At 41.5% G+C, this 21,000-nt stretch overlaps 2 protein-coding genes and 1 pseudogene across 2 annotated transcripts; 1 reads left to right on the top strand and 2 right to left on the bottom strand.

Annotated features, from left to right (window-relative positions):
• Positions 1-2,919: 2,919 nt before the first annotated feature.
• On the top strand, positions 2,920-3,214 carry LOC114203938 (large ribosomal subunit protein eL43 pseudogene; annotated as a pseudogene).
• An 839-nt stretch (positions 3,215-4,053) lies between these two features.
• LOC114203983 (protocadherin beta-14) lies at positions 4,054-6,450 on the bottom strand. Its single transcript, XM_028097228.2, has one exon. The coding sequence runs from the start codon at positions 6,448-6,450 to the stop codon at positions 4,054-4,056; it is 2,397 nt and encodes a 798-aa protein (XP_027953029.2).
• Positions 6,451-13,381: 6,931 nt separating this feature from the next.
• On the bottom strand, positions 13,382-15,775 carry LOC148164327 (protocadherin beta-11). Its single transcript, XM_088023623.1, has one exon. The coding sequence runs from the start codon at positions 15,773-15,775 to the stop codon at positions 13,382-13,384; it is 2,394 nt and encodes a 797-aa protein (XP_087879749.1).
• Positions 15,776-21,000: the final 5,225 nt, after the last annotated feature.

Below are 21,000 nucleotides of genomic sequence, written 5' to 3'. Positions count from 1 at the left end.
GTCTCAAAATTACAAGTAAACTCTTAGCTTTCTAGAGTATGGGCAATTGATCTCAAGAAGATAGAGAAATAATATGCATTTTGTACCAACTTCAACTGATCAATGCTAAATCAACCCTATAATGCTGCAATCAACTTAAACAATCTCTTCAAAGAGAAAATTTCTGTCATTGACATTGGTATAGCTCCTACTTCTCTCTGCATTCTTTATTCTCCTATATAAACACAACTTCTTTCCCACATCTGTTCCTTCTTCTCTCCTCCCAATATGTTTATTTATATATTTGTACAAATATAAGATATTATGTATTATATGGACATATACAGCACTGTACTATAAATCTTAGTATCTTTCTTTCTTTTAAAACATTTGGGATTTATCCATGTGGTTTTATATACACCTAGTTCACTCCTTTTGATAATACTGCATAATACGTCTTCAGAAACATTTTCCACATTTCAGTTATCAGTTGCTTTACTGATGGATATGTAGGGTTGACTCCTATTCTTTGCTCTCCCCAAGATGAACATTCTTATGCATATCATTTGTGAAGCTGTGAAAGAAATTATTTGGCTTATACACTTGAAACTAATATAACATTGTGTGTCAACTATACTTCAATTAAAAAAAAAAGAATTTTCTGGCTTATATACCCCAAAGTAGAATTGCTGGATCACAGGGTATGTTCACTCTAAATTTCACTAAATACAATTAAAAATCTCTCAAAGTGGTCTGTACATGTGATTTCCTATTGTTCCACTTGATATTATGCAAAATTCTCATCTTTACTAATGCTATGGGTATAAAGTAGGTCTTATTTTAGTATGTTTTTCACCAACTAATGAGGTCAAGCATCATTTCATGTTCTTTTCAGACTTCATTTTCCCTTTTTTGAATTTCCTTTCCCTTCTATCCTTTAAAAAAAAAAACCTTACTGGCTCTCTGACTTTTTGATTTTTGCTAATCTGCAACAGTTACTTGAATAATCTGAATAATAATCCTTCTCAGTTGAACTGCTCCAAGTAGCTTCTCCCTGCCTTCTGGCTTACCTATGTTATCTTTTGGTTCTGAGGTAGTAATATTTGTCAGTTTTCATCTTTATTGTTTGTACTTTTAAAGCTTTAAGGAATTCAAACTGATAGTAAGGTTATAAATATATTTTTCCAGGGTTTATTACATTTTCTCAATTAAAATACTTTAACTTCACCTCTTAAATCCATAGAAAGTTTATTTTTATATGGCATGAGATGAGGATTTTTCTTTCTATAGTGAGCCAATTTTCCCAATAACATTTGCTAAGTGATATGTCTAGCCCCTAAACCCAGTGATTTTGACACCTCCTCTATCACAACCACATTCTCTTATATAAGAGGATCTGACCCTGGATTCTGTTCTATATGGTAGTCTACAAGTCTCTTCCTAAATTATTCAAATAGGAGGGCACCTGGGTGGCTCAGTTGGTTAAGCGACTGTCTTCGGCTCAGGTCATGATCCTGGAGTCCCAGGATCGGGTCCCGCATCGGGTCCCGCATCGGGCTCCCTGCTCGGCAGGGAGTCTGCTTCTCCCTCTGACCCTCTCCCCTCTCATGCTGTCTCTCTATCTCATTCTCTCTCTCAAATAAATAAATAAAATCTTTAAAAAAATAAATTATTCAAATAGGATATTCTGCTTTTCTCTATTCTTTTCTTTTTTAAAAAGATTTTATTTATTTATTTGAGAGAGTGAGAATGAGAGAGAGCACAAGAGGGGGAGAGTCAGAGGGAGAAACACACTCCCCACTGAGCAGGGAGCCCAATGAGGGACTCCATGTAGGACTCAATCCAGGGACTCCAGGATCGTGACCTGAGCCCAAAGCAGTCACTTAACCAACTGAGCCACCCAGGCGCCCCTATCTATTCTTTTTTAAAATGTTTATTTATTTTAGAGAAGAGAGAAAGAGAGAGAGTGGGGAGGGGCCGAGGGAGAAAGGGGAGAGGGAGAGAATCTTCAAGCAGATTCCCTGCTGAGCGCAGAGCCTGACATGGGGCTTGATCCCTGGACCCTGAGATTATGACCTGAGCTGAAATCAAGAGTATTATGCCAAACCAACTGAGCCACCCAGGTGCCCCTGTTCTTGTCTATTCTTTTTTTTTTTTAAGATTTTTATTTATTTATTTGAGAGAGAGAGAGAGGATAAGAGAGAGAGAGAGAGCATGAGAGTGGGGAGGGTCAGAGGGAGAAGCAGACTCCCCGCTGAGCAGGGAGCCCAATGTGGGACGTGATCCTGGCACTCCAGGATCACGACCTGAGCCGAAGGCAGACACTTAACCGACTAAGCCACCCAGGTGCCCCTATTCTTATCTATTCTTATTAGTGCATAAGAAGCATAAGATTTGCTTCTTATGAGTCTGAGGGATTAACAGGGGCCAAACATTCTTTTTCAAGATTTTATTGTTTAAATATCTATTTATATGAAATTCTCACAGCCAGTAAATATCTACTGCAACACAAAATAAAACCAGTAAAAATTTCATGAAGAAAAAAAAGATTCCTAGGGAAATTGGAATTTGTTGCACCCATTTCTCAATGTCAAATTCTATTTTATTACATCATCTAGCCTATATCTAATTTTATGAGAAAATTACAAAAATGTAAGACACACTAGCTACATAGCCGCACTACATTATAGCTATGAAAATCTCTACCTATAATCTTCCATTAAACTGTCTACTTAAATATTAGAGACATAATCTGTAACACCATAAGATATCTATAAACCATAAATACAGAACCATTCTTTCTTTTGGATATCAGAGAGAGGCCACAAAGTATTAAAGATTACAAATCAATGGAAAAGTGAACCTAATTCATTTCTTTAACATTTTGATTTTTCATTTCAACTTAAGAAGTTTTTATAGGGCTCTCTGGGCTCAGACCTAGTTTGCGGCGACATGGCTAAACGCACCAAGAAGGTCGGAATTGTGGGTAAATACGGGACCCGTTATGGTGCCTCCCTCAGGAAAATGGTGAAGAAGATTGAAATAAGCCAGCACGCCAAGTACACTTGCTCCTTCTCTGGCAAAACAAAGATGAAAAGACGAGCTGTGGGGATCTGGCATTGTGGCTCCTGCATGAAAACCGTCGCTGGTGGCGCTTGGAACTACAACACCACTTCTGCTGTCACAGTAAAGTCGGCTATCAGAAGACTGAAGGAGTTGAAAGACCAGTAGAAGCTTCACCACTTGAACCATTACCAGCCTATAATAAATGGGTTAATTTATGTAACAAAAAAAAGAAGTTTTTATAGGTACTCTTCTGATAGTTATTTTACTCAGAATGACACCATGAACTACATTCTAGTTAAGTCATGAACAATATAAAATAATAGAAATTTAAACTAGTAAACATGGTATTGAAGAAAACAAAACAGCCATATCAAGGCCCACAGCATTATAAAGTTCCTTCCCCACAAAGCATAAGAACAACAAAGGAAAATTACTTAAGAAATCAATAATTTTCAATATGATCACTTTCATTTTGTCACAGTGAATTTTTGAAAAACACTAAGACAAAAAGCAAGTAAATTAGTTTTCCTAGTACTAAATATGGAGAGGTACCTTTTTTACACTTTATGATGAAAATATGCGACATTAGTAGTACAACAAAAATCCAATATACTTCCACCCAGATCCAACAGCATTTTTTATTTTTGCTTTCTGCTTTGATAAAATACCCAGAAGTAAGTTCCATATATTGTGGCATTCGCTCTTAACACTTCAGTTGTATCTCCAAATAATTAGTAACATTGTCTTGCATAACAATGCCATTATCACAACAAAAAATGAGCAACAGCTCCGTTAATATAACATTTTTGACCAAACAATTAAAAAAAAAAAGACAACACACAGTTTACATTTCCACTTCATTATGGCCGCTAATAAAGATTTGTGAGGAGAGCGAGAAATGATAATGCATGCAACTATAGTACAACCTAATATCCATTACAGATTGGCAAAAAAGTATCTACACGTTGTCAAGAATAACAAAAGACTCAAAGTTTAAAATAAATTATTTTATTGAATGTTGAATCCAAAACTATTCCTAAAGTTCTCATTTACTCCTATATTTCTACCAGTGTCAGGGACTGGAAGGCTGGGGATAATGGGCTTCAAGAACTTGAACTCATTTGACCCGAGGCCTTCTGTCAGACACACCTCGTACTGGTAGCTGTGGGACAGGGTCCCCGCGCCGCTGACGTCCACCAGGTGGCCCGGAAAGGGGCCCTCGGGCACCGAGCAGCCGCCCCCCGACGCCGCCCGGCTCCTCCTGCACAGCCGCACCGCCACGAACACCAGCACCGAGAACAGGAAGAGCGACGACACCGACGCCAAGGCGACCACCAGGTAGACGGTGAGCGGGTCGGCGCGGGCCTCGGCCGCCGCCGCGTCCGGGAGCGGCAGGTAGGGCTGCGAGAAGCCGTCCACCAGCAGCACGTGCAGCGTGACGCTGGCCGACAGCGGCGGCTCGCCATTGTCCTTGACCAGCACCACCAGCCTGTGCTTGACGGCGTCGCGCTCGCTCAGCAGCCTGGCCGTGCGCACCTCGCCGCTGTGCGCCCACACGCCGAACAGCCCGGGCTCCGTGGCCTTGAGCAGCTGGTACGACAGCCAGGCGTTCTGGCCCGAGTCGCCGTCCACCGCCACCACCTTGGTCACCAGGTAGCCCGCCTCGGCCGCCCTGGGCACCAGCTCGGTGCAGGGCGCGGAGCCGTTCTGCAGCGGGTACAGCACGAAGGGCGAGTTGTCGTTGTCGTCCACCACCAGCACGCGCACCAGCGCCTGGCTGCTGAGCGCCGGCGAGCCGCGGTCGGCCGCGCCCACGCGGAACTCGAACGCCCGCAGCGCCTCGAAATCCAGGGACCTGAGCGCGAACAGCTGCCCGTTGTCCGCGTTGATGGACACCAGCGAGGCCAGCGGCAGCTGCGGGTCCTGGGGCGGCAGCAGCGAGTAGGTGACCTGCGCGTTGGCGCCCGAGTCTCTGTCCGTGGCGCTCACGCTGCCGATGTGCAGGGCGGGGCTGTTGTTCTCGCGCACCCGCAGGGTGTAGGCGGCTTGGCTGAAGGCCGGGGCGTTGTCGTTGACGTCGGAGACCGTCACCGTTATGTTGTGCTGGGTTTTCAGCCTGGGGGTCCCCAGGTCGGTGACGGTGATGGTGATGTTGTACTCGGCTCTTGCCTCTCTGTCCAATGCTTTTTCCGAAACTAGAGTGAAAAAGTTCTTGAAGGTTGGTTTCAGGAAAAAGGGGAGCTCATCCTGAATAGAGCAAACCATCCTCCCATTATCCCCAGCGTCTTGGTCTCGGACACTAAAAAGAGCAACCAGAGTCTCTGAGGCGTTCTCTGGAATTGACTTTGTAAATGATGAGATGGTGACTTCTGGTGGATTATCATTTATATCTATTACTTTAACCAGCAGAGTACATTCTTCGGAAAGACCCCCACCATCTGTTGCCTGAATATTTATAGTGTAGAACTGTATTACTTCAAAATCCAGGCATGATCTCAAATGAACTTCCCCCGATACTGGATTGATTTCAAATGTTTTACGAATATCTTCTGATGCATGCAAAAATGTGTATGATATTTTCCCATAATTTCCTGCATCCAAATCATTAGCAAAAATGGTGATAATCCAGGCCCCAACAGGTGTGTCCTCCAGAACATGCACTTCATAGAGCCTCTGAGCAAACTGAGGGGCATTGTCATTGATGTCCAAGACCTTGATGAGAACCAAAGTCGTCCCAGACCTGGGTGGAGATCCACCATCCAGTGCTGTGAGTGTTAATGTGAGCTCAGACTCCTCCTCATGATCTAATGCTCTGTCCAGGACCAGTTCTGGGTACAACTTTCCATCACCGTTGTCTCGGATTTTAATGTAGAAATGAGAATTGAGGCTAATTGTGTAGTTTTGGAGACTGTTGGTTCCTACATCCAAATCTTGGGCACTCTCCATTAGGAATGTGGCTCCAATACTGGTACTTTCTGATATTTTAATAAGTATTTGCTTGTCTAGAAACATAGGGGAATGATCATTTATGTCTTTGACATGCAGTTCAGCCCGAAAAAACTGTAAAGGGTTTTCTAATACCATCTGAAAATGCAGCACACAGGGCTCGGTGGAGCCACAGAGCTCTTCTCGGTCCAGTTTCTCATTTAGGAGCAAATCCCCCGTCAGTAAATCAAGTTGTAAGTGCTTTTTGTTATCATCCGACACTACCCGGGCCTCCCGTGATGATAGCTCCTCCACCCCAAGCCCTAGATCCCTTGCAAGATTGGCCACAAAAGAACCAACTTCTGTTTCCTCTGCCACAAAATATCGCACAGATTCAGGACCTGCCTGAGATAATCCCAGCAAAACAAAGAAAATCAGGACTTGCCTTTTCCGCAGAGCTAGCTCCCCTTTGATCTCCATGGTTCCTTCCAGCAGCCTCTTTTGCAGAAAAAATTTTCAGCCCTAATTTTGGAAACTGAAGCTCAATTTTTAAAAAATAAGAACCCCCCTGGAGGGTATATAGCCCTCCAGCAGCTTTAGTAGATGAAGCTCCTTTACTATTTCTCTTTTCAGTGGCTTGGATTGGTCTCTGTTCCCCTCAATGACGAAGCCCACAGTGTTGTCCATGCGCTAATTTCATCTTATCCTACAGCGCCACCATGTGTTTCTACGACTTTTTTTCAGTAAAAAAACTTTTTTTCTCTTTGAACAAATAATTCATGAATACAGCTGAAGTATTTTAAAGCAAATCCCGGACATCATATATCTTTACCTCTAAATACTTCACCAAGTATCTCTAATAGAGAAAGACTTTAAAATATAATGATACCACTATTACAATCAACAAAGTTAGCAGTAATTGCTTGATATACTTATACCCAGTCTGTATTTGGTTTTCCTCATTTTTCTCTAAAATGTTTTTTACTGTTGGTTTGTTTGAATCAGGATCCAAACAAGATCTATACAGGGCATGTAATTTGTGCTGTTTTGAATGCTGACAAGACTCTAGTAAGATGTCCTGAACTGAAGAGGTTTGGGGGGGGGCAGATGTTCTGAATTGAAGAAATATGTCCTGAACTGAAGAAATAATATTTTATTTAGACCATTTCTTTTTTAAGTAACTTTTTAAAAAAGATTTTATTTATTTATTTGAGAGAGAGAGAGCATGAGAGGGAAGAGGGTCAGAGGGAGAAGCAGACTCCCCGCCGAGCAGGGAGCCCGACGCGGGACTCGATCCCGGGACTCCAGGATCATGACCCGAGCCGAAGGCAGTCTCTTAACCAACTGAGCCACCCAGGCGCCCTAAGTAACTTTTTTAAAAAGATGTTTATTTATTTATTTGAGAGAGAGATCGCAGAGCCAGAGGGAGAAGCAGACTCGCCACTGAGTAAGGAGCCAAGGAGGGGCTGGATCTCAGGACCCTGACATCATGACCTGAGCCAAAGGCAGATGCTTAACCAACTGAGCCACCCTGGTGCCCCTAGGCCATTTCTTGAGAATTTCAAATATATGCTCTCCTCCACTCTTGTAAATACTTTTGAATTCAGTCAATTATAGTTAGTAATGTCATTACTTTTTTCACTTACATATTTTTAAAACACCCATGTAAGAATATGGAATAAATAAGATAGATTTAATCCTTGCCTTTATGGAGTTCACTGGCTAAAAATTTGGCAGACAAGTAATTGAAATATTTCACAACGTATGCATAAGTAAAGAGTAATACAGAAATATCTAGAAGAGCCATCTTGTACCTAGGAGGCAGCATAGCGCATGAACATGGATTCTGGAACCAAAATATTTACATTTAGATTCCTAGTTCTACTACTCACTATCTTCAGTCTTGGAGATACTACATTACAATTATGTAGCCTGTTTCCTTACCTGTAAAATAGGGGTGAAAATGGTAGGATTATAGGATTATTATCACAGGAATCTAATGAACTAATATTTACAAAGTTCTTAGTAAGTGCTAATTAAGTATCTATCAAAAAATAAATAAAATCTAGGTTAGATTTTTGAACATCAGCAAAAGCTTTCCTAAGGTAATAAGCTGTAAGTTGTGATCTGACAGGAGGAGGAGTGTTTCAGGCAGACATTTTGAAGAACAGAGAGAAGTAAATATGCCTTGAACTTTAAACCATAGAAGGGAAGAATTTAAAAATGAGACTGGGAAAAAAGGGTGAGGACATAAATGATTATACAGGTTGTATCACAAATTTAAATTTTTATTTTATGGGTAACTAAAATATGATGTAGGATTTTAAACATTTGATTAACATGATTTCATCTGCATTTTTTAAAGATCAGTTTAGAAGAAGTATAGAGAATCTATTTCAGGAGGAATGACTGGAATCAGAGACACCATTTAGGAGATAATGGTAGCCCAGTTAAGGGTAATGCTGGTGTGGCTGGAGAGAAGAGGGATGATTAGGAAGAGATTTAGGATGTGGTGACTGATGGGTTGCATGGGGAGAACAAGAAGAAAGACATGAGGATGATCAACACACCTCTGGATTGGACAACTGGATGGGTAGTCATGTCATTTTCTGAGACAAGGAACACTGAGGAACAAAAAAGATTGAAGTGAAAAAAGATGAAGTCAATTTTGGATATGCTGATATTGAGTTAAGTGCCTCTGGGCTATATGTATGTGTGTTCTCACATGCATGTGCCCGTGTAGAGTAGTATGTATGTACATATATAACTGAAGCATAGCATATAAACTGGGGTATATATGGACTTTGAGTTTCACCAGTATATATATGGTAATTGAAACCATGAGAACTTTTTTTTTAAGATTTTATTTATTTATTTGAAAGAGAGAGAGAGAGAGAGGGAACACAAGCAGGGGGAGTGGAAGAGGGAGAAGCAGGCTTCCCGTGGAGCAGGGAGCCTGATACGGGGCTCGATCCCAGGACCCCGGGATCATGACCTGAGCCGAAGGCAGATGCTTAACGACTGAGCCACCCAGGCGCCCCGAAACCGTGAGAACTCTAAGATAACCAAGCAAAAGTATGTCAGGTAACAATTGAAGAGGCTCAGCATAGAACTCTGAAAAAAACACCTTCATTAGAGGAAAGAGGAAATAAAGTATCTTTAAAAAGACAAAGAAGGCCCTGGGTTCAGAATAATGAAACTAAAAGCAAATAGCATTTCAAGGAGATGAGGAAGATCAATGGTAGTAAATGCTTCAGAAACCACCCCCCCCAAAACGGACGTTAAAATGGTTGACTGGATTAAGAGGATGGTCACTGTGGAGGGTTCTAATAGATACCTGCCAAAATCTCTTCCCTTTAGAGTAATAGCATTGTATGCAGGCACATGACTACTCAATGATTGCCTATCCCAGTCTCCCTTGTAGTTAGGTATTGAATTGAATTAAGTTCTCACTAATATTGTGAGCAGAATTTTTGTTTGCCATTCCTAGGTCTAGAATAGAAGACATCTGGATGGGTTTCCTCCCTCCCAGCCAACTAGAACCTAGATGTGGCAGTGATGAGGCTACAGTCATGCAGATTATGACATTGCAGTAGGGAATGTAGGAGCGGTTACTTGCAACAAAATTTGGTTCTGGAAGGATTGTAAGGAGCAAAGTTGGCTCCTCTACCCAGTCATTTACTGTTAGAAGGAGATACACACTTTTGAACTATTGAAGGAGATACACACTTTTACAAGCCACTGGGTAGTTATACTGCTTTGTTCAGCAATATAACCTTACCCAACTTTTACAGAAAACTTCAGTCACCTTTACAAGAACAGTTTCAAGTCATGATCTCGAGGGTCATGAGATCAAGCTCCACATAGGACTCCGTGCTCAGTGCAGAATCTGCTTGAGATTCTCTCCCTCTCCCTCTGTCCCTCCCCCCAACTTGTGCTCTCTAAAATAAATAAATAAAATCTTTAAAAAATAAAGTGTACAATGCAATGGATTTTAGTATATGTCCAGATTTGTGCAATTATCACCACAGTCTAATTTCAGAACATCATGCCAAAAAGAAGCCTCTTACTCGTTAGCCACTCTCCATCCCCTACCCTTCCTACAGCTGTAGGCAACTACTAATTTGCTTTCTATCCCTATAGATTTGCCTGTCCAGAACATTTCCTATAGATGGGATTATACAATGTAAGATATTTTGCAACTGGCTTCTTTCACATAGCCTAATGATTTTGAGGTTTGTCCATGTTGTAGTCTGTATCAGTACTTCATTCCACTTTGGTGTTGAATAACAATCCCATTGTATGGAGACACCATATTTTATCCATTCATCAGTTGATGGACATTTGGGGTGTCTCCACTTTTGGTAATATTATGAATAATGCTACTAAACTGCATGTATACAGTTTTTGTGCATGTGTCAACATATGCTTTTTTTTTATTATGTTATGTTAATCACCATACATTACATCATCATTAGTTTTTGATGTAGTGTTCCAGGATTCATTGTTTGCATATAACACCCAGTGCTCCCTTCAGTACGTGCCCTCTTTAATACCCATCACCAGGCTAACCCATCCCCCCACCCCCTCCCCTCTAGAACCCTCAGTTTGTTTCTCAGAGCCCATAGTCTCTCATGGTTCATCTCCCCCTCCGATTTCCCCCACCTTCATTTTTCCCTTCCTACTATCTTCTTTCTTTTTTAACATATAATGTATTATTTGTTTCAGAGGTACAGGTCTGTGACTGAACAGTCTTACACAATTCCCTGTGAATTGTGCTTTTATTTCTTTTGAATAGATACATAGGAGTTGAATTTCTGCATCATAAAGTAACTATATGTTTGACATTTTGAGGAACTGCCAAACTGTTTTCAAACAAATGCACCACTTCACATTCCTTCCAACCTGCAGCAGTTTCTCTGCATACATTCCAACAGTTATTATTGTCTTTTTGATTATGGCTATTCTAGTGTGCATCAAGTGGCCATTTTTATTTTTCACCTTCAGTAGTCTATGCATCTTGTCTGGTATGCTAAGGTGCTATAATGCTTTTTATCTTTTTAAGCTAGTGATCATACATCTTTTCCCTACTAACTGCAGTAAAGGCAGGAGGTAATCTTAATACTTTACTTTGATTTATGGATTTCATATGAATTTTCGTTCTCTCTGTAAAGCAGCTTTTCATTTGGGGGGGAACGAACTTGCTCTTAGTTCCACTTCTAAAGATAGAAAATTAGAATTTAATTAGCCTGCATGGACAAACTTCTGTTCCCTCCATTTTTCTTGAATTCAAAGAATAATCACTCCATGCAGTTCAGAAGAACTGGTAGTGAAATCTCAGCTTTCAGAAAGTGCAGACATTAGATTATTTGGGATATGCTACAGCAAGAAATTCTACTTCCTGACATTATTAACTAACTAATACCTACCCTTGCTACAGTGTTAAGATAATGTTTTTAAAATTATTGAAAAGGTACTTTCTGGCAGTGATTCTAGTCTGTGGTACTATAGGCAAAAGAGCCATCATGCTCCTTACCCTCACCCATTTCATCTTTTTTTTTTTTTTGTAAGGATTTTATTAATTCATTTGAGACAGAGAGATACAGAGAGAGAGAGCATGAACAAGGGGATAGGGGGAGAGGGAGAGGGAGAAGCAGACTCCCCGCTAAGCCAGGAGCCCGATGTGGGGCTCAATCCCAGGGCCCCAGGATCATGATCTGAGCAGAAGGCAGATGCTTAACCATCTGAGCCACCCAGGCACCCCCATTTCATCTTTCATGTGCTTACTCTCACACACACATACTTCCTTTCCTCTATACCCTCACTCATTTTGTTTCTCTACAGTTTCCTTCCACAACACATAGACTTTGGGCTTATTGATGAGATTCACTGGAAAACTTCTTGCCCCAATCATGAAGGCTTTTTCTTCTGTAATGTAGCCAGATCACTAAAGTCAAGAATAGTTGGTTGGTGCCCGTGCTACATGACAAAACTTCCTCTTACAATGGTTTGAAATTTTTTTTAAAAAGTTAGAACCTTAAAGGATTATCTTTTGATACTTCTCAATGCCCTACATATATCCACATTTATCTCTGAGAAAAGTGGTTTTCATACTTTGGATTGCTACCCATTAGTAGGGTCATGAAATCAATTTAGTGAATCATAACCACACTTGAGAATTAAGGAGAATGGAATAATATGGGCAATTTTAGATTTCATCCCCAAAAAGCTAAGAATTGTTTATAAAACATTTCTGTTATGTTCATGTATTATACAATGTATGCAACATAATTTTTCTGTCGGCTGTCATTTCTCAAAGGTTTTTTTTTTTTTTTTTAAGAGAGAGGCGAGAGTACACGTGGGGCGGGGAGCAGAAGGAGAAGTAGAGAGAGAATCCTAAGCAGGCTCCACGCTCAGTGTGGAGCCCAACAGAGGGTTCAATCTCACAACCCTGGGATCATGACCTGAGCCATAATCAAGAGTTGGCTTAATCGACTGAACCACCCAGGCACCCCTTAAGTTTAGAAATTAGTGCCTACTATTTCTATCAGTGCCCACTGGGCACTATATATATGTATTTATATATATACATGTATATGTATTATATGTGTGTATATGTAAGTGTATATACATATATATACACAGAAGGTAAAAGTTATAAACATTAGCATACAAGTCCCCTTTATCCTATACAAATAACTATTCAGATGGATTCAAGTGGATTGCATTACAGCTTTGTAATATCAGCAAGAAACCTGAAAAATTGTAACTTCATATTCCAAAACTTTCTGGGTAGCCACAATATTGATGTGCCTTCACAATCACTCTCCAGGATGAATAAAGAAGGGATGTTAACAAAATTGCCTTCTGGCCTTTTCTAACAAGGTGATTACACTTACAGTTCTATTATAGGACATGATTTTTCAGGTGTTTTTTCAACAGCAATAAACATTTTAAAGTGTTAATAAAAAATGCAGTGAATTTAAAGGAGGAAAAATGACATTTCTGAATAGCAACTGTTACTACCCAACGAGAAAAATGATAAGAAAAAAGAGAAATGAAGAAATACTTGAACACTTGAAATACTTTGAAAGTGGTCTGCTTTATTTTGCCAAAAGCATAATGTGGTTGAAAGTTCAACTGGAGAGAGGGCCATGGACAAAAGTGATTTGGTGTTGTTACTTAAGGAGGCAAACCACCCATTAAGACCTGGATACAGACTAAAGTACCATCTAATTACCAGCACAAATAAAGATAACATTCACTTAAAAGTAAAGATGGGTAGAATTTGTGAAAATACAAAAGTACAACGAATACAATTTAAAATACACACAAATTGGGGAAAATAACATTGATGTGGAAGTGGCATGAAAAAGTGGCACATATAGAATATGAAACTTAATTGTGGTCTCTACATATTGAACCCAAAGCTATTGTGGAAGGTAGGATTTTCTTCCGATTCTTTCCCAGGGCACTGCGGTGGGAGGTTGGGGATAATGGGCTTCAAGAACTTGAACTCACCGGTCCCCGAGTCTCCCCTCAGACACACCTCGTACTGGTAGCTGTGGGACAGGGTCCCCGCGCCGCTGACGTCCACCAGGTGGCCCGGAAAGGGGCCCTCGGGCACCGAGCAGCCGCCCCCCGACGCCGCCCGGCTCCTCCTGCACAGCCGCACCGCCACGAACACCAGCACCGAGAACAGGAAGAGCGACGACACCGACGCCAAGGCGACCACCAGGTAGACGGTGAGCGGGTCGGCGCGGGCCTCGGCCGCCGCCGCGTCCGGGAGCGGCAGGTAGGGCTGCGAGAAGCCGTCCACCAGCAGCACGTGCAGCGTGACGCTGGCCGACAGCGGCGGCTCGCCATTGTCCTTGACCAGCACCACCAGCCTGTGCTTGACGGCGTCGCGCTCGCTCAGCAGCCTGGCCGTGCGCACCTCGCCGCTGTGCGCCCACACGCCGAACAGCCCGGGCTCCGTGGCCTTGAGCAGCTGGTACGACAGCCAGGCGTTCTGGCCCGAGTCGCCGTCCACCGCCACCACCTTGGTCACCAGGTAGCCCGCCTCGGCCGCCCTGGGCACCAGCTCGGTGCAGGGCGCGGAGCCGTTCTGCAGCGGGTACAGCACGAAGGGCGAGTTGTCGTTGTCGTCCACCACCAGCACGCGCACCAGCGCCTGGCTGCTGAGCGCCGGCGAGCCGCGGTCGGCCGCGCCCACGCGGAACTCGAACGCCCGCAGCGCCTCGAAATCCAGGGACCTGAGCGCGAACAGCTGCCCGTTGTCCGCGTTGATGGACACCAGCGAGGCCAGCGGCAGCTGCGGGTCCTGGGGCGGCAGCAGCGAGTAGGTGACCTGCGCGTTGGCGCCCGAGTCTCTGTCGGTGGCGCTCACGCTGCCGATGTGCAGGGCGGGGCTGTTGTTCTCGCGCACCCGCAGGGTGTAGGCGGCTTGGCTGAAGGCCGGGGCGTTGTCGTTGACGTCGGAGACCGTCACCGTTATGTTGTGCTGGGTTTTCAGCCTGGGGGTCCCCAGGTCGGTGACGGTGATGGTGATGTTGTACTCGGCCTGGCTCTCTCTATCCAGCATTCTCTCCGTTTCCAATGTGTAGTAATTCTCAACAGAAGATTTTACTATGAAAGGGAGGTTTTCTGGGATAGAACAAATCATCCTCCCATTGTCCCCAGAGTCTCTGTCTCGTATGCTAAAAACCATAACCACCGTCTCAGGCAAATTTTCTGGTATTGGACTGGTAATTGATGACACGGCAATTTCAGGAGCATTGTCATTCACATCCATCACCTGAATTCTGACTGTTGATTTTCCAAAGAGGCCTCCCCCATCTGTGGCTTGAATGATTATTGAGTATGATTCAATTGTTTCAAAATCCATGGATGCCGTTAAACTGATTTCTCCGGACTTTTGATTAATTTCAAATGTCTTGCGAATATCTTCTGAGGCATGGGAAAAAGAATATGATACTTCTCCATTTTTTCCTGAGTCTAAATCCCAAGCGGAAACGGTGACAATGATTAAGCCCAATATGCTATTCTCTGGAATCTTCACCTCATAAAATGGCTGCTCAAACTCAGGGGAATTGTCATTAACGTCCACAACCACCACCCGAACCGAGGCAGTCCCGGACCTGGCCGGAGACCCGCCATCCAGAGCAGTGAGGATGAAACTGAGCTCGGACTGCTCTTCATAATCCAGTGCCTTGTCCAGAACCAACTCCGGATATTTCCTATTGTCTGGATTGACTCTCATTTTAATGTGGAAATAAGAGTTGGGGCTTATTGTGTAGTTCTTTAGAGCGTTGATTCCTACATCTAAATCCTTCGCGCTTTCTAGTAAGAACACAGCACCAACAGGACTATTCTCTGGGATTTCTAAGAGCATTTCTTTTTCTAAGAAGACAGGGGAGTGGTCATTTATATCCCTGACCTGGAGCTCAATCCGTAAAAACTGCAAAGGGTTTTTCATTAATACCTGGAAATGCAACACACAGGGCTCCGTGGAGCCACAGAGCTCCTCCCTGTCTAGTGATTCGCTTAAGAGCAAATCTCCGTTGTTTATGTCCAGCTGCAAACGCCTTTTGTTATCATTAGAGACCACCTGAGCCCCCCTTGAGACCAGCTCACCCACTTCTAGTCCCAGGTCTTTTGCCAAATTGCCTACAAAGCTCCCACTCTGCATTTCCTCTGCCACCGAAAAGTGCCCAGACTCGGAACCCGCCTGAGACATTCCTAGCAAAACAAAAAGAAGCAGGACTTGCCTTATCTGCACAGTGTCTGCCCTTCCGTTCTCCATAGTTCCTTTAGGGAAAGCTTCCTGCAGAATCGCTTCAGCTTCTCTTCGCAGTTCTGGGAAACGTGCCTCTGATAATGTCCACCAAATCTTCGGAGGCCTATGGATTTTAACCCTATTGAGTAGCTTGTAGTTCGCCCCTTGAAGGCGTGTTCTTTCTGTCTTCCCACCGCTCTGTGCGCACTGGGTAACAGTGTCCTGAACATCATCCAATGTAGTTTTTTTTCACCCCCGCGATGTTATCCTGCAGCGCCACCATGCGTCTCTAGAGATTTTCAGTTAGGTGAAAGCTACCTAAATTCCATTAATATCAATGTCCTTCAGAAACAAATGTTGTTTTACTAATTTTGTTTAAGTGATTACAAATATATTCTATCTTCCATAAAAAATGTTTTATACTCTTTAAAGTTCCTGATGCTGTTAGTATTCTTTTAAATACAAGATCTGATTCCTGGCTCCCAGGAGTTCCCAATCTTTCTGAGAAAATTGAAAACCTGAAACAAGATTGCATCACTACTTGGCCTTCTTTCGGTTGTAATGGAAAGGGAAAGTATACACGAGTCACTTTGGGATTCCTCTCAGAAGATATGAATTGGGTAGATCATGAGATGAAACACAAATAGATAGTTGTTACAGAGCGAGAAGTCATCTCTGTAGATTTCCTTCACAACAGTCAGCTGTGAACTGGGAGAAAATGAAGTAAAATACTGGGGTGGAACACATTAGGTAAAGTCATAATTTAGTTCTAATTTCTCATAATTTATACAAAGTATTTAATACGTACACAAACACAAACATGTTACTTTCATTTAAAGCAGGCTTACTCCTAAAACCACCTTCCCTCAGGCTCACAAGATTTATTCAGCTACAACTATGGTCACCTGTTTTCTCTTTCAACCCCAAAAGAGAGAAATTCTCTTTCCCAATCATAGAGCAAAAACTTAGTTTTACTCTGATTAGACAATTAAGATCATAAACCTGCTTTTGAAGCAATCATTTCAAAAGGTATAGAGGCATATCATTATAGGTGGAGATTTTAGTCTCAGAATCTGAAGACCGATCTTTGGACTTTGCTTTGTTTTAAAACTGGGACCACCTTTTAAGCTTTGGGTGGTTTGAGTCCTAGCCAAAGTGCAAGGTTGAGAGAAATTGTTTGAAATAGATCCTAGAAGCTCTCAATAATGCTCTCAAGAATGGATCAAGGAGGTTTCTAAAAATTTTACATTTAAAAATGGTAAGTTCAAATTACATTTTTTAAAATGTAAGACACATTATTGAAAAATTGATTACTACAAAAGGGTAGAAACTGAAAAGTAGGTAGGTTGACTACACTCAGTTATCCTCCTTCCTTTTAAAATACTAAAATGACAGAAAAACCTAAAGTGGTATGAATTCATAAAGACTCAGAATGCACAAGTGAACACCCATAATATTGATGACAGAAATTAGAAAAAAGAGCAATTGAGTTAGCAGTTCCAAGAAACATCTAAACTAAAGTTCCTGCATTGGAGATATTCACACAAAACTAGTGGGTTTTTCTACAATATCCCATTTAGGTACAAGATTTAGAAGAGCCAAGTGTCAGTTAAGGACTAAAAAATAAGTTATTAGGTGACAGTATGTAAATGGAGAGTTGGATACTCTGATCCTCTCATCATTCTACATAGATAGGAAAGTATCTCAGAGGCAGAGAATGGGAAGTTAGTTCTTTGGAGAAATTAAATGGGACTATCCCTAGTTTTGGAGGCCTTAGGCAGAGCTGAGTGCATGTTGAGGTATAAAACTAAAAAGATGGAGGTTAAGCAAAATTTTGCATCCTGAATGATGAGATTTCCATATTACCCTTACCATGCAATACTCTCTGGTTGTAGGACACAAGGTATATACCTGACCTTCTCTCTAACTTTCCATCACACAGAAGCTACTATAGAATTCTAACCTGGAAAATATGGAAAGCTCAGATAAAGACTTACACACTGATATTTTGGAGGGGTCTCCCAAATCAATAGCCCTATCCTAGCATGGTTACATTAGAATGAAGTCCTACCATCAACAGGCCTCATGTTTTCACAAAAAAAAAAGCAGACAGGATGGTATCTCATCATTTTTAAATATGAGAAGATAACCCAGGACCACAGGACATTTGAAGAAATTCCTACAACATGACTAGGAAGGTCAAACTGCCATCACCAAAAAACAAAACAAAAAGGAACAGGAAGAGACATATATAATAGAGAGAAAACAGAAAAAAGTCTTTAAAAATGTCTGATTAATATCCCCAGAATGGTAAAATCTAATAAGAGCTAATACTTATTGAGAATTATTATGTGATACCCATTGTACTAAGTAACACATATACATTTACTCAACAGTAACTGCATGAAGTATGTATTCTTACTGTAAGATTGAAAATAGATTAGGGCTTAAGTGCCCCCTACTAGCTATATAACCTGGATAAGTTCTTAACTTCTATGTAACTCACTCTCATTTTAACAATGGATGTAACAGTAATTTTTACTGCATAATGCTTTTTTGTATAAGGTATTTTATTTTATTTTTTTAAAGATTTTATTTATTTATTTGAGAGAGAGAGAATGAGAGATAGAGAGCACGAGAGGGAAGAGGGTCAGAGGGAGAAGCAGACTCCCTGCCGAGCAGGGAGCCCGATGCGGGACTCAATCCCGGGACTCCAGGATCATGACCTGAGCTGAAGGCAGTCGCTTAACCAACTGAGCCACCCAGGCGCCCTGTATAAGGTATTTTAAAATAATAAATTAATTATAGATGAGGGAAGCTAATATATTTACAAATCTATAACAAGATAATATGGAAAACACTTAGAGAACCAAAAAGGGCTCTTAAAAATAAATATTGTCAGCCAAAAAAACAACTTAAATATAAAGGCTGGATGATAAAATAAATTGTCCAAAAAGTAGAGCAAGAGACCGAGAATATAAGAAAGGAAAAAAAATAGTGTTCAGAGTATCAATCCAAGAGATCCAATATTTAACTAATGAAATTCTGGTTAAAGTGAGAGTGTAGAAAATTCAAGGGAGAAATTATGGTCAAAACGTAACAAGAAAATTTCTCAGAACTGAAAATGAGAGTTTAAATGTTAATAGGGTACACCCTTAAGACCAGATAGATAAATAAATAAATAAATAGATTAATAACTGATACTCGGATATTTTCACACTTCCAGAATGAAAAAATGGGAGTGACATTAAAAGAGCTAAGAATCAGAAGGAAGGGGCACCTGCGTGGCTCAGTCAGCTAAGCTTCTGACTCTTGGTTTTGGCTCAGGTCATGATCTCAAAGTTTATGAGACTGAGCCCAACTTGGGCTCTGGGCTCAGCAGGAAGTCGCTGGAAAATTCTCAGAAGGTAATCAGTCTACTGAACAGCAACTCTATATGCAAGAACACTGCTTTCAAGCTAGAATTTTACAGCCAAAACTATCAATCAGATGAAAAGAAAAACAAGAGACCTTTACCAAGCAAGTTTTCAAAAACTTTTACCTCCTCTGAATCATCTTTATGAAACTATTGAGAGCTGTGTATCAGTTAAATAAGGGAGTAAACTAACAAAAAAGAATAGATTGGATCTTGTAAACCAACACAAGAAAGTATTAAAGTATTAAAGGAAAAAGTCCCAAGGTGACAGCCTATAGAACAACCAGTGTTGGAAACAATCAAGGAAGCTAAAAGGCAACCTTATGGCAAACTTATGGGATGGGAGAAGATATTTGTGATGACATATCTGATAAAGACTTAGTATCCAAGGGGCGCCTTGGTGGCTCAGTTGGTTAAGGGTCTACCTTCCACTCAGGTCAGCCCCCGCATCTGCATCTGTCTTTTGTTGGGCCCCCTGCTCAGCAGGGAGTCTGCTTCTCCCTCTCCCTCTGACCCTTGCCATCCCCCCCATCGTGCCCTCACTGGCTTGCTCTCTCTCTCATGAATAAATACTTGGTATCCAAAATATATTTAAAAACTTACACAACTCAACACCCAAAAATAAATAATCCAGTTTAAAAATGGGCAGAAAACATAAATTGACATTTTTCAATAGAAGACATACAGATGGCCAATAGATACATGAAAAGATGCTCAACATCACTCATCATCAGGGAAATACAAACCAAAACTACAATGAGATATCACTTCACACCTGTCAGAATGGCTAAAATCAACAACACAAGAAATAACGTGTTGGCAAGGATTTGGGGAAAGGAGAACCCACTTACATTGTTGGTGGGAACGCAAGCTGGTGCAGCCCTTCTGGAAAACAGTATGGAAGTTCCCCCCAAAAGTTAAAAATAGAACTACCTTATGATCTATCAATTGCACTACTAGGTATTTACCCAAAGAATACAAAAATACTAATTTGAAGGGATACATGCACCCTAGTATTTATAACAGCATTATCAACCATAGCCAAATTATGGAAAGAACCCAAATGTCCATCAACTGATGAATGGATAAAGTAAGATGTGGTATACACACACACACACACACACACACACACACACACACACACACACACACACACACACACTGGAATATTACTCAGCCATAAAAAAGAATGAAATTTTGTCATTTGCAACCACATGGTTGGAGCCAGACAGTATTATGTTAAACAAAATAAGTCAGTCAGAGAAAGACAAATACTATATGATCTCACTCATATGTGGAATTTAAGAAACAAAACAAAGGATCCTGGGGGAAAAAAAGAGAGAGGAAAACCAAGAAACAAACTCTTTTTAAAAAAGATTTATTTATTTTATAGAGAAAGCTCGAGGGGTGGGGTGCAGAGGGAAAGGGAGAGAAGGAATCCCAAGTAGACTCTGACCAGGGAGCCCGAATCAAGGCAGGATCCCAGGACCCTGAGATCATGACCCTGAGACGATGACCTGAGCCAAAACCGAGAGTCAGATACTTAAAGGACTGAGCCACCCAGGTGCCCCCATGAACTCTAAACTATAGAGAACACACTGATGGTTACCAGAGGGGAGGTAAGTGGGGGGATGCATGAAATAGGTGATGGGGATTAAGGAGTGCACTTGTTGTGATGAGCACCAGGTATTGTATGGAAGTGCTGAATCACTAAATTGTACACCTGAAATTAATATTACACTGTATGTTAACTAACTGGAATTTAAATAAAAACTTAAAAAAAGGAACAACCAGTGTTAATGAATCAGAGATACAAAAGGATCTGGGTGAAGATTTG

Source organism: Eumetopias jubatus, unplaced genomic scaffold (genome assembly GCF_037043125.1).
Source record: "Eumetopias jubatus isolate StellerSeaLion01/CBP00866 unplaced genomic scaffold, mEumJub1_p1.0 scaffold_5, whole genome shotgun sequence".
Classification (NCBI taxonomy): Eukaryota; Metazoa; Chordata; class Mammalia; order Carnivora; family Otariidae; genus Eumetopias; species Eumetopias jubatus.
This window is presented reverse-complemented; position numbering and strand designations above follow the sequence as displayed.